Here is a 12736-nt window from a genome sequence, read left to right on the forward strand (position 1 = left end):
AACACTACACTGCTTGTCAAGTAATCTCTTAGTGCAGCCTAAGAGGGAAGAAAATGAACTGGGATGTAAGTGGCACACATCTAAAGGGAATCTCAGTAAAGTGGACCATGTGAGTTAAGGGGAGATGGGGAGCAGGGCTGGCTGCATGAGCTCTGATTGGCTCCCAAGGAGGCAGTAAACATATTCATCTTGTCTGAATGACTAGACATTATGAAGCAAAGGGAATAGAAAGCAATACTGCTGACTTGGATGAAGATAATGAGACTTGTGAAAATGAAAATCATTAACAGGCTTATGATGAGGGAAGCTACGGTGTTTATTAAAGCAATTCCTTTGTCAGCGAGGTTACCTGTGGATTATGTGCTCCCTGGGTTGAAAACGCCATTCATCACTTTCTGAAGGTTTTTGTTTTTATTTTGGCAGAGTGAAAAAGCTCCCAACTTCAGGTGTCACATCCACAGGCAACACAGACAGAATTTATGCAGCCAATTCCCACTACAGCAGCTACCCAGGAGCCACTTCAAATATGCCACAACATTTCATTCTCAGTTCATAATTCAAGGGGGCCTTTGGAAACAATTCAGCACGAAAGAGAGAGAGAGAGAGTTCTGCTTATGCTAGGTATTTTCTGCGGGCATTTGCTTCACTGCACAGTGAACTGAAAAAATAAAGGGGAAGGAATGAGGTCTCTTACAACACATATACTTAACACATACACACACACACTTAACCTGTTAATCCAAGGGCTCCACAATCTAATAAGACTGAAATAACAGCACCCACAGCACTTGAGCAGAAGCACTTAACTCATTTACCCACAGTCTTTATATTCTCCAGCCTTTTTCTTCACCAAACATCTAAAAGGGCTATTTAAACCTCTCTGGTTACAAGAACCAATAGCTCCCAACCTATGTACTAATAATGTTTGCCCATATGCTGATCCATATGCAACCAGCATGTCTGCATCCATGCACAAGAGGGAGGCATCAGTATAAAACAGCTTCCTATATTTCTGCTATAATGGGGAGGTCTAAATGCACAGTATACCGTATTTTTCGCACCATAGGGCGCACCGGACCATAGGGCGCACCCAGTTTTTTTGGGGGGAAATAAAGGGGGGGAAATTTTTTTTTTCCCCGGCGCGGGGCTGGGGCGGGGGAAGCTCAAGCTTCCCCCGACCCCAGCCCCCAAACAGGCAGCTCTCTGCAAGCCGTGGGAGCGCTCCCGCTGCTTGCGGAGAGGTCCGCGAAGCCTGGGCACGCTGAGCTCAGCACGCGCAGGCTTGGCATGCTGGCAACTCTCCGCAAGCAGCGGGAGCCCAGCGCTGGGCTCCCGCTGCTTGCAGAGAGGTGTGCGAAGCCTGGAGAGCGTGAGGGGTCGGTGCGCACCGACCCCTCTCACTCTCCAGGCTTCAGCGAAAGCCTGCTTTCACACCATAGGACGCACACACATTTCCCCTTCATTTTTGGAGGGGGAAAAGTGCGTCCTATGGTGCGAAAAATACGGTAAAATAAATCTTAAAGGAGGTTACGTTTTAGTCCTGCACAGCAACTTGCATTCAAGTGAGTTCATATAAGCCAGAACTCCTAGACTAGGGAGGAAACACAAGTATTAGTAAAAAGGACCTTTCAAAGGTGATCTGTTCAGCTACGTAACACAGCACATATACACAATACGCCTAGAACACAGAAATACTTGCCCAAGTGTTTTAATTGCACCACACTCACCAACAAAGACGATATGGTTTGTGCCTCCTGCGGCTTAGACGGGACTCCTGGCCACGTAAGATTGGCACTAGCAACTGTCAAAGAACTAAGGGCACCATTTTTCAGCTGCTCTGCGGAATGTGACTTTGGCCCATGCCATCCCAGAAAGCTTTCTGAAACAGAAACAGAGCCAAAGTTACCAGCAATGTCATTCCTCCAATGCATACTCATTTTCAGGGAATGGGAATCTCTCTCAACGCCTGAGGGAGGTCTCAATAAAGAACATCTCTCTCGGCCACTTGTACCTCCGCCTCCCATTAAGTCACTTGTCTTTCAACCTTGTTTGCGTCCCTTCTTGCTACTCGTAAGATCCTCCTATCACAGCACCAGTCTTATTATTATTTGTAGCAAGTGCGGTTCCATTGTTGAGCGAGCACCAGCATAATAAGAGCACCGCTCTTGAAACAGAATGGGAGTTTGACTTGATTCGCTCAGTTCCGAAATAAGTACAGGCAATTTCACTTCTACATTTTAGCCAGTACTTAAAGGTAAAGGGACCCCTGACTATTAGGTCCAGTCGTGACCGACTCTGGGGTTGCGGCGCTCATCTCACTTTATTGGCCAAGGGAGCCGGCGTACAGCTTCCAGGTCATGTGGCCAGCATGACTAAGCCGCTTCTGGCGAACCAGAGCAGAGCACGGAAACGGCGTTTACCTTCCCGCCAGAGCGGTACCTATTTATCTACTTGCTTTCGAACTGCTAGGTTGGCAGGAGCTGGGACAGAGCAATGGGAGCTCATCCCGTCACGGGGATTCGAACCACCGAACATCTTATCAGCAAGCCCTAGGCTCTGTGGTTTAACCCACAACGCCACCCACGTCCCTTAGGTACTTAGGTGTCAAATATTAACAGCTGAGTGAGAGCCACTGACATTTCCCCCAGTGACTGCATATATTATATATATGCCCAAAGACACCATTGCACATAGACACCCAAGGGCAGACAGCAGTATATCATCCCTTTTATTCAAGTGTTATTTAGCTCTCTAGCTGTGAATGCTGCTGAACATCAGGTTTACTCCAAAGATTATCTTAATACCCATATTCAAGGCTAGAAGAAAGCTCTAACATAAACATGTACTTGAGCAACTGGCTCCAGACTTTGGACAACAGCAGCAGCAGCAGTGGCAGAAGCAGTCCAAGACCTGCTTCAAGTAAAGGGGCATAGGCATTGATAGGCAAGTTGACATTAGCTTAAAAGATGAAGACTTGAAGCAGTTTCCACTCCATGATCAAAGGGAGGACAGGCTTGTGTGACAACACAGAATTCTACTAACCCTGTTTTGCTCACGTCAGGTGTTTGTGATGGAACAAAGACAGAATTCTAGAATTTGCACACTCTGTGACCCAGTGATATTTTCAGCTAAGGTGTTCGTGGTATACTTTTGGGGCAAACAGCCTCTCCACAGGCATATTTCATTGAAAACTCGGCAACACCGCCAATAAATTGAAGGCACCGTGGACCAGACTGTCCCATGCAATCACAGATGGCAGCAATTCCTCACAAGAACAGCATATAGGAGATGCTTGTGATTTTAAAAAGGTTCCGATTCTTGTTAGCTGCAAACACATACTTCAACTCAAATCAGAACCTGGGCAGCATCATAACTCAGCAGCCATCATCTCCTGGTCACCACCGCTTTATTGCAAATGGCCCACAAAGCCAATGGGCTTGGCTCAAAGGCAAAAATCCCAGGTTATCATCCAGATGACAAATCACCCTCCCTCTAAGGTGCAAAGAAGTCTCTGGGTCAGCATGTTCGAGGCATGTGCCACTTTGAAAATAACCAACGGCTGGCAAGGAAAAGCCTATTACTGGGCCATATCAAGTCTAAACTGGCATACTTTTGCCTGAATTTTTGTCGATCTTAAGAAGATGTTCATAATTAACTTAACCTAGGGGGGAATTCACCCAAGTAGCTTTGACACTTAATAATTTATGGCTATTTATAGACCCAAAAGATTAGGTACTGAACAACATTCAATGATAATGACGAGAGTGTTAGAATGCAAAGTGTTAGCTGTTTTATATATTTGCACTTCCAATGCTACGTTCTGAAACTGTAGCTCAAATAAAAGACTGCCTAGAAATTAACTGCTAAAAGTTCCAGAACTTAAAATGCCTCTGTATGACCTGCATGGGCTTAAATATGCTGAAAGGTCATTCCTATTTTAAAGAACAGAAACAAAATGTAACTACAGTTTGCATTATTATATTGTCACAGTGCATAAACAAAACAAGCTACCGTAAGCTAAATTTGCATCAGCCAATGGATTATGACAATTTGGCAGTGTGGCAACCCAATCTTCAGTATCTGTACTTGGAATGCAAGATTAAGGCTATGCTTTCACAAAGCACTGGCAAAGAAACTAGCATGACTTTCCTGGCTGTTTATTGGCCTGTGTTGCAAGTCTTATACACAAACATTCCAGTTTGAAACCCAACATCAAAGCTCAGCTGGCTCATTTCAAGAACACACAAGCATGCAGGTTTCTGGAAATAAGATCCCAGCTGTTTTGCAACTCCCCAGTCTTTTTGACGCTGTGCCATAATTTGGCTTAGCATCACATCCAAACCTGGGTTCGTGATTTAGCTCTCTCCAGACTAACCATCAGCTGTAACCAAGGTTTGCCCCATGGTTTGCCACTCATGCGTTGTCCAAGAGAGCTAGACCACAAATCCAGATTTGGTCAACATGGTAAAAACCAAACCATGGGTTAGCTTAGCAAAGTTGGGGAGAAGCGAAGCAGCTAGGATCTTCTCTCTGGGAGTTCACATTTGTGCAAAGCCGTGGTTTGACTTAGGCGTGATGTAAGAACCCAGAACTGTGAAGAAACTTCACAGGTGCTCCCTTTATTTTACACTTTGGTTAAATGACTCGTGTGTTCTGTTGAGAGGCGAGTCTTCTTTTTAAGAAAGGGGGTGTTACGATACTATTGGTAAGTCCCAGAGAGGAGTCGAGAAGGTTAGCATTGCTCACCTGAAGACAATGTCCTGTTACTGTGTTGGCTCGCTTGCTGTATGCTGTGTTGTAGCATATGCAGGCATTCCCCAAGGCAGCTGAGGGTGGCAGCAGAGGTAGCTTTTAAAAGCAGCAGGTCTTGATCCAAGGCAGAAAGAGGACCAGAACCTGGGAGGGATTCAATGGCTTGCACAAGGCTTTTCTGCTGTCCCTCCACCTGGCTCATGATCTGCAAGTATATGTACATATTTAAACATTCATATGTGCAGCCAATTTGTCAACAGGTTACTATTATCACTGCTTGCTGACTTCTCTGTTGCACAGTACAGATGGAAAAAAAGATCGTGTCCTGCTCCAAGCCATAATGTAATACCAACTTTCATTCTACCAAATGAATACCAAAGGGACGTGGCATTACAATATATTTAGCACCTTTTCTTTTCCCCTCAAAAACTAGCCTTCTAACCTGAAATGTAGAATTTTGCCCTGAATGTGCATACCAAATGTTATTCAGGTATCTTGTAAGGGTGTATCATTCTATACACTATCTTCACTCACCAATTAAAACTTTATTTTCAGTAAGTCTGTCAGTAGCTGAAAGCTAATCTGTTAATACAGAAATCACCATTATTATTAAAATTTGCATACCACCTTTTACCTGTAAATCTCAGGGCGGTTCACATATTAATGGCAAATGCCATTAATATGATAGGTAAAGGTAAAGGGACCCCTGACCATTAGGTCCAGTTGCGGATGACTCTGGGGTTACGGCGCTCATCTCGCTTTACAAGCCGAGGGAGCCGGTGTACAGCTTCCAGGTCATGTGGCCAGCATGACTAAGCCGCTTCTGGCGAACCAGAGCAGCACATGGAAACGCCGTTTACCTTCCCACCAGAGCAGTACCTATTTATCTACTTGCACTTTGACGTGCTTTCGAACTGCTGTTGGGCAGGAGCTGGGCCCGAACAACGGGAGCTCACCCCGTCACGGGGATTTGAACTGCCGACCTTCCGATCGGCAAGCCCTAGGCTCTGTGGTTTAACCCACAGCGCCACCCGCATCTCTTATTAATATGATAGCGAGTCTAAATAACAGAAAACCCCAATGAACTGTACACTGTCTGTAAATCTTCAGATGTAACACAGTGCCCCAAAACCTACCCCACGGAGTCACTGCAGTAGGAAATCATAGGCCCTAACCAAGACTGGAATGGGTTTAAAAAATAATCAGTACCATTCAAGAAAGTTTGCAGTTGCCCTACCGTGACCCTCTCCACAACCTAAGAATAGGGTATTTGTGACTGCTTGATATCTAGTTCAAAAACACCAGATCTAGAGATGGTTCCTTTAGGAATGGATACAGCATTGCCTCTTTCAATACAGCAGGGACCAACTCTTCATGTAATCAAGTGCCAATTGTGCCCTTTGCTTCTCTGAAAGCTTTTCCGTTCAAATTGAGGTTTTTCCACACTTAAAAGGAACTTAGGGTTGTGGCCTAGGGATTTCAAAGTGAGTTACTTCTTACTAGAATATTTTCCACAATTGCAGATTATTATTACTTTGGCTGGAATAATTGTTTGGTAGAACAGCGATAGGAGCCAGGATCTATGGAAATGAGACCCACAATGCCTGATCTTTAGTACGTTTTGTACCAACCCTGAATCTACAATGCGCTACATTATTGTTCCAGATTTGTCTCAAAAGCTCTATTTATGCTCTTCTAAAGATATTTTAAGTTATTGATCAATAACCTCACAAGTGTTCTGTCTCTTATAGCAATCCTCCGACTTTCTTTACCACAATTCCATTAGCAAAAAGCTTTTGGTGCTTTCCCACACCCTCCTTCAGAAAATAGATCGCATTTACCATGAATATGGCAAAATGTTTGACAAGATTAGAATTGGACTGACACAACCAGCTTCCAATGTTCCCCCAATACAAGTTTGAGAAGTCAGTGAAGCAGCTTGGTTAAAATGTACACATTTTCCTGCCACAGGCAAGCACATGGCTGAGCTACATGTTCCTCCAGTTCAGCTCTTTGCCCAATATTGAAGCTTACTCTCTTAGGATTACGAACATGTAGCAAAGAAGGGCAAAGATTCATCTTCTGAAATGTAAAGTTTAAAGACTGTGCAGCGCTCTCTCTCTCACACACAACCTTGGGTAGTATCCAATCCTATATAACTCAACCCTACATTCCACCAGAAAGGATTCATTCAGAGCTTTCTCTGATCATGCCTACCCTCATGTATTTAATAATTTTGGTGTTAAATCCCTAATCTTTTTGCAATCAACAACCAATAAATGCTGGGTGCAAAATTGACAATCTGAAGGTATAAGGTAAGGTAAAGGTAAATGACCCCTGGACAGTTAAGTCCAGTCAAAGGCAACTATGGGGTTGCGGCGCTCATCTTGCTTTCAGGCCAAGGGAGCCAGCGTTTGTCCACAGACAGCTTTCTGGGTCATGTGGTCAGCATGACCAAACCACTTCTGGCACAACGGAACACTGTGACAGAAACCAGAGCACACGGAAATGCTGCTTACCCTCCCGCCGCAGCAGTACCTATTTATCTACTTGCACAGGCATGCTTTCGAACTGCTAGGTTGGCAGAAGCTGGGACAGAGCAACGGGAGCTCACCCCATCGTGCAGATTCAAACCGATCAGCAAAACCAAGGGGCTCAGTGGTTTAGACCACAGCACCACCCGCTCCACATACATAAAAATGATTATCAGTGATACCAGCAGGTGCTAAATTCTCTTACTGGCATCCCTATGAAATAGTGATAGCCAAGGAGAAGTCCCCTGGGTGGTGTTGGTCAGGAATTATGGGAACTGTAGTCCATAACATCTGAATGTTATGGAATTATGGGAACTGTAGTCCATAACATCCACATTGGCTATGCAGCATAAAAAAAGGCAGTAACATTTTCATTGTTTCATCAAGACCCCTTAAAAAGCTATGCCATAAGCTTAGTGACATTTTATCCCTGCGTAAAACCAATTCTGGAGCATATGTCCACTGCATGTAATAAAATTCAAATAACCACCATGCACGACAGGAAATGATTAGCAAGTATTACTAGTTATTTTACCCTGCTAGATTTATCTCTCAGAGGAAGTAGATCTGGCATACAATTCCTCTCTCCACACATCCCCATAGTACCACTGTTACTTACTACTCGTATTATCCATCAGTGCTGAATGGAACAAAATCCATCACAGAAAACAGGGCACACACAGAGTGGTTCCGTCTTAGTAGTGCAACTGTGCCAAATAAAAAGCACTAAAGCTTTCAGAGATCTCTATTCATCTGAAGCTACGGCACTAGCATCTCCCTCATTTAGAAGACAGCTTTTATTAAAGCTCCCACTTTCCTTATGTACTCCGTCTTGATCAAAGCTGTTAAAACCCCTAGTGCAGAGCCATCAGCAGATAGTGGCAGCTTTCAGCCACGAGAAGAGTAGAAGTTCGATTGCAGCAGGTTCGTTAAGGGGAAAGCTCTTTTTGCCCACAAAGCTTGACCTCCTAGAATATCTTAATTGTAAATGCACAGGTTCATAAATAAACCCTGAGAAGCCTCCTCCCTAATACAGTCCTTTCATCTTCCCACTGCTGCAAGCAAGGAGACACCACCTGCACCCCTATTATCATGGCCTCCTGCCTGTGCAATTGAATTCCTGGCAAGCATTTTTATCCAGAAAGATTGCACATAAGAGACAAGCCCTGGTAGAGTTGCACCCTTAGGATGGCATGGATATCGCAGCTTCTACCTGCAGCAAAGAAGCAGTTTGAAAAGATGGATTGTGGACCAAGACTATTAAGCAGTAGAGTCATTTTTCTTAGAACTTCATGCAGCAGGAGATGGCTTGCCAAGAGAAGCCAATGCAGTTGCTTTCCAGATGATGATGGACTTCAAACTTCCACCATCCCCAACCATTAGCCATATTGGTTGAGGCTGATATGAGTTGCAATCCAAAACATTTGGATGGTACAACTTCAGCTTCCCATGGCTGAAGTGAACTCTTTACACTGCAAAGACAGGGAGAGTCCATGCAATGTATGTATGAGCAGCTAACTGCACCCAAACAAGAACGCCCTGTTTCATCCTCTTTTCTTGATACTTTTACAAAAGAAAGGCATTTTTGAACCAACTAGGAGAAGGGAGTCTCTAGCTGTACAGGTCCATTTTCCTCCCTCTGATGGAACTGGGTGGAAGATTTTAAGCTGGTCCAGACACAGACAAGCTTCCCCTCAAACTCCAAATTCACAACAGCAGCTCTCCAAACCCGAACTAAGTACAGAAAACTTTCTCTGCAAAATAGGTAGCATGCTAATCACAGAATGAAAAGGACTTGCTTCTGTGAAGACAAGAGAAAGAGACAGAATGTACAGGTTTCCTGCTAAGATTCATTTCAGCCAATTCCCCAAGCAGAACTAAAGTACATTATTTTGAGCCGGCTAATCATCCATTTACTTTATTCACACAAACACATACACACACAAAATGTTGCACTGATAAAAGGTAAAATTAGTATTTATCTTAAACCACAAGAACTTATTCAAGTTAAATATCTTAATTTTTAGAACTGGAAAACCCACTTGTGTCATGCTTTGCATCAACAGGAAAGCTCCATCTGTCCCCTACCTCTCTGACTTCATTGAGCTGGCCAGGACACTGGTTCTTGGCTCTTCGGGCTGCTGCAGGTGATTTGTGATGTGTGATGGTGACAACTGGTGGCCCAACTTGATTCAGGCTTTTCTGGGAACTTGACGAAGATGTGGAGTTGGATGTTCCAGGAGGCAACAAAGACAAGCTTTTCATTCGTGAGGTTGGAGTACTCTGGAATAATCAAGAAGTTAAAAGCATAACATGACAGCATAAGGAACTCTCTCAATTAGTGAGGAGATCATAGAATTGTAGAGTCAGAAGCGATCCCGAGGAAATCTCAGCTAAATCATACATCACAGCTGGCCATCCAACCTCTGCTTTAAAACTTCCAAGGAAGGAAAGTCCACCACCTTCCAAGGGAATCCATCCCACTGTTGAACAGCTCTTACTGTCAGAAAGTTTAGTTGGGAATCTCCTTTCTTGTAACTTGACTTCACTGGTTTGGGTTCTAGCCTCCTGAGCAGGAGAAAACAAGCTTACTTCATCCTCCATGTGACAGCCGTTTAGATATTTGAAGATAGCTATCACATCTCCTCTCAGCCTCCTTTTTACCAGGCTAGACAAGATGTTTGTAGACAGTGCAAACACTGCTGTTCAAAGGATGTTCAGCAGATTATAATCTGGAAATTGCCTGTGCACGGACAGTCAAAACTAGGCTATGGCTGTGTAAATTGGGTTGCAGCTGACACAGCTGGCAAAAGGCAGTCCACAACACCAAGGCAACCTGCATCTTCAGTGATGAAACTGGATCAAGAAGCAGCCCCAGTCTGGAAACCCAATCCTTCAAGGGACAGCAACCCCATTCAGAGATAGGTGAACACCACTCACCTAAGCAGATGAACTTCCCACCAAAGAGAACCTCTACCTTGCCTACCTTCAGTTTCAGTTTATTGACCCTAATCCTGACCATGCCTACACCCAAGAACCAATTCAGAACATCCCTTGCCTTGCCTTCATTAGATGAAGGAGAGGAGTGTGAGAAAAGAAGAATTGTTTGTGAGCTGCATATTGCTGGTCCTCACCCTATACCTGTGAATGATCTCACTCAGAGTTTTCATGTAAATGTTAAACAGCAAGGCAGCTAGAACTACCCCCTTTTACAAGGAGATGTTCACCTTACCCTAGACAAAGGAGGTCAAACCCTCTCTGCTTCATAGGTGAAGGTTGAGCACACAAATTATAATGTCGGACTTGCCCAAATACATTGCCTGCATCTTGAATCTTCCAACAAGCAAAATTCACCCATGAACACAAGACTAGACAGGGCTCTGGGTGCATCCTTAGACCGATTAGTAGCATCCAGTTTGCAGTGGGTGCAAATGATTTTTATCCTCACAGTGCTTTGCAAACTGTCATGGCACAACTCCAAAGGTTAGCTGCTGCACTAAAATATACCATGTGCAGCTATTTGTCTATTAATATTGATGCTCTCATTTGCTTTCTCCTACAGACTTTGGCAGCACACATCTTTTGTTCATGAGGAGCTCTCACAACTGAAGCTGGGGAAGAGATTATTAGTGTTCAAGCAGTACTTAAATCACAGAGCCTGAATGCAATACAGATTGCCTTTGTAAGCAGCCCTGTAGCAGTGACAGCAAACAAGGCTCCCCCCCCCCTTCAGCTGTCAAAAGGACCTTCTAAATACTGAGGAGAGTGGTGAATGACCTGAAATATTCAGGACAGATACATCTACCCCAAGGCCAAACTCTGCTTCAGGAGCACAAACAAATCTATCACCTATTTTGTGCAAGAAATTTCACTTATTTAACCAGGCTCTGGACAGTGAAATATGGAGGAATCACTTGATATGCGAGGGAAAGCAGGGATTGTGCACAAGAAGAAGAAAGTCAAACAGACAGGGTGGGGAAAAGAGAAGAGACAAATGCAGTAAAGAGGTCTCATCCCTGGAGCAAGTTGAGGCCAAGGGGCCAAGCCATTCCTCACACTTTATTTGGCTGTGCTTGGTGGCCCAAGCCTCCCCAAAACCACACTTTCACACCTCACAGCTTTTAAATATATTATTTACTATTGTGTGTGTTGGCATATAGGGTTTGTACACTGCAACAGATGTTAATTTTAGTTAAATGAATCCTTGCTTGGAGCACGCCTTTAGCTGAAAGGTATTCAGACTGAGACTTGGTAGAAAATTAAAAAGAAGTACATAATCAGAATCATAGAGTTGGAAGGGACCGTGAGAGTTATCTAGTCCAGGGTTTCTCAAACTTGGGTCCCCAGCTGCTTTCGGACTACAACTCCCATCATCCCTAGCTAGCAAGATCTGTGGTGAGGGCTGATGGGAATTGTAGTTCAAAAACTGCTAGGGACCCAAGTTTGGTGAACCCTGACCTAGTCCAACCCCTTGCAAATGCAGGAATCTTGTTGACAGTAAACCAGGACTTTAGAACTCCTTTCCCCCCCCCCCATCTAGCTGGAGAAACAGAGAAGCCACACAAGCACTTTTGTTCTCAAAAGGTAGAACCATCAGGACCTCTTGCCTAGAGGTCCGGAGACTGTGTGTGAGGAGCTGGAAGTTGTAAGTATAACACAACCTAAGACTTACCACTCTAAACATCAAACAGACAGAAGTCAGCATAGAGATAAATAGGGGCAGGGAGCTTACTTTATCAGTCTTAACCAGGCATCCCCAACCTGCGGCCCTCCAGATGTTTCAGCCTACAACTCCCATGATCCCTAGCTAACAGGGCCAGTGGTCAGGCATGATGGGAATTGTAGTCCAAAACATCTGGAGGGCCGAAGGTTTGGGGTGCCTGGTCTTAACCCTGCAAGCTGGGGTACAACTTCCAACAATATGCCACCCTACAATTGTCAGATAAAGGCAGTCTAGAAATAAAATAATATAATCACTATATAACCAAGACTTCAAGGAGCCAATTGTGGGTGGATTTCCTCCAACGAAGGGAAACCCAGAATGGGAATATATTTGTTTCACCATAAGGGCCAGACGGACTAGGTGAAACCCATCCAGCGATAACTCTGGTTATAAACCAGGCCGATCCATCTTTGCAAATCCAACTGGTGGGCTCTCTGGCATATCACTCCTATAGCAGGCTTAGAGAGAAGCAATTCTAAATACAAGGACTCTGTAATGAACACTGAGCCTCTAGGCCATGTGCATGATATGTTTGAAGCACCTAAAAACACACACTAAATACTACAAGTCCTGCCCAATTCAACAAAAACAACAAAATAGCAAAAGGGAAAAGGAAAACGGGGGGGGGGGGAGAACTGTGGGAGAGAGACTAAAGAGAAATAAATTATTTTTCAGGAGCTGGATTTAGGTCTTTCTTTACAAAGAATCAAATTCAGCCAGCTGCAAA

The 12736-nt window shown here is 44.2% G+C and overlaps 2 protein-coding genes across 6 annotated transcripts in view; one reads left to right on the top strand and one right to left on the bottom strand.

Annotated features, from left to right (window-relative positions):
* The window catches only part of STT3B (STT3 oligosaccharyltransferase complex catalytic subunit B), a 259595-nt gene that overhangs the window by 91420 nt on the left and 155439 nt on the right, over positions 1-12736 (top strand). The window lies entirely within an intron of this gene.
* The window catches only part of OSBPL10 (oxysterol binding protein like 10), a 74147-nt gene that overhangs the window by 33669 nt on the left and 27742 nt on the right, over positions 1-12736 (bottom strand). For 4 of the 5 annotated variants that reach the window (XR_014556816.1, XM_083705772.1, XM_083705771.1 and 1 more), the window contains exons 4-6: positions 9375-9569; positions 4747-4957; positions 1728-1879 (exon numbers count right to left, since the gene is read on the bottom strand). Coding sequence is in view for 4 of the 5 variants with exons in the window: in XM_083705772.1 (XP_083561898.1) it covers positions 1728-1879; positions 4747-4957; positions 9375-9569 (558 nt within the window). In the remaining variant the exon portion in view is untranslated. The remainder of the gene's footprint in view (positions 1-1727; positions 1880-4746; positions 4958-9374; positions 9570-12736) is intronic. The other variant, XM_083705773.1, reaches the window with a different exon arrangement.

Source organism: Podarcis gaigeae, assembly GCF_964106915.1.
Source record: "Podarcis gaigeae genome assembly, chromosome: 12".
Lineage (NCBI taxonomy): Eukaryota > Metazoa > Chordata > Lepidosauria > Squamata > Lacertidae > Podarcis > Podarcis gaigeae.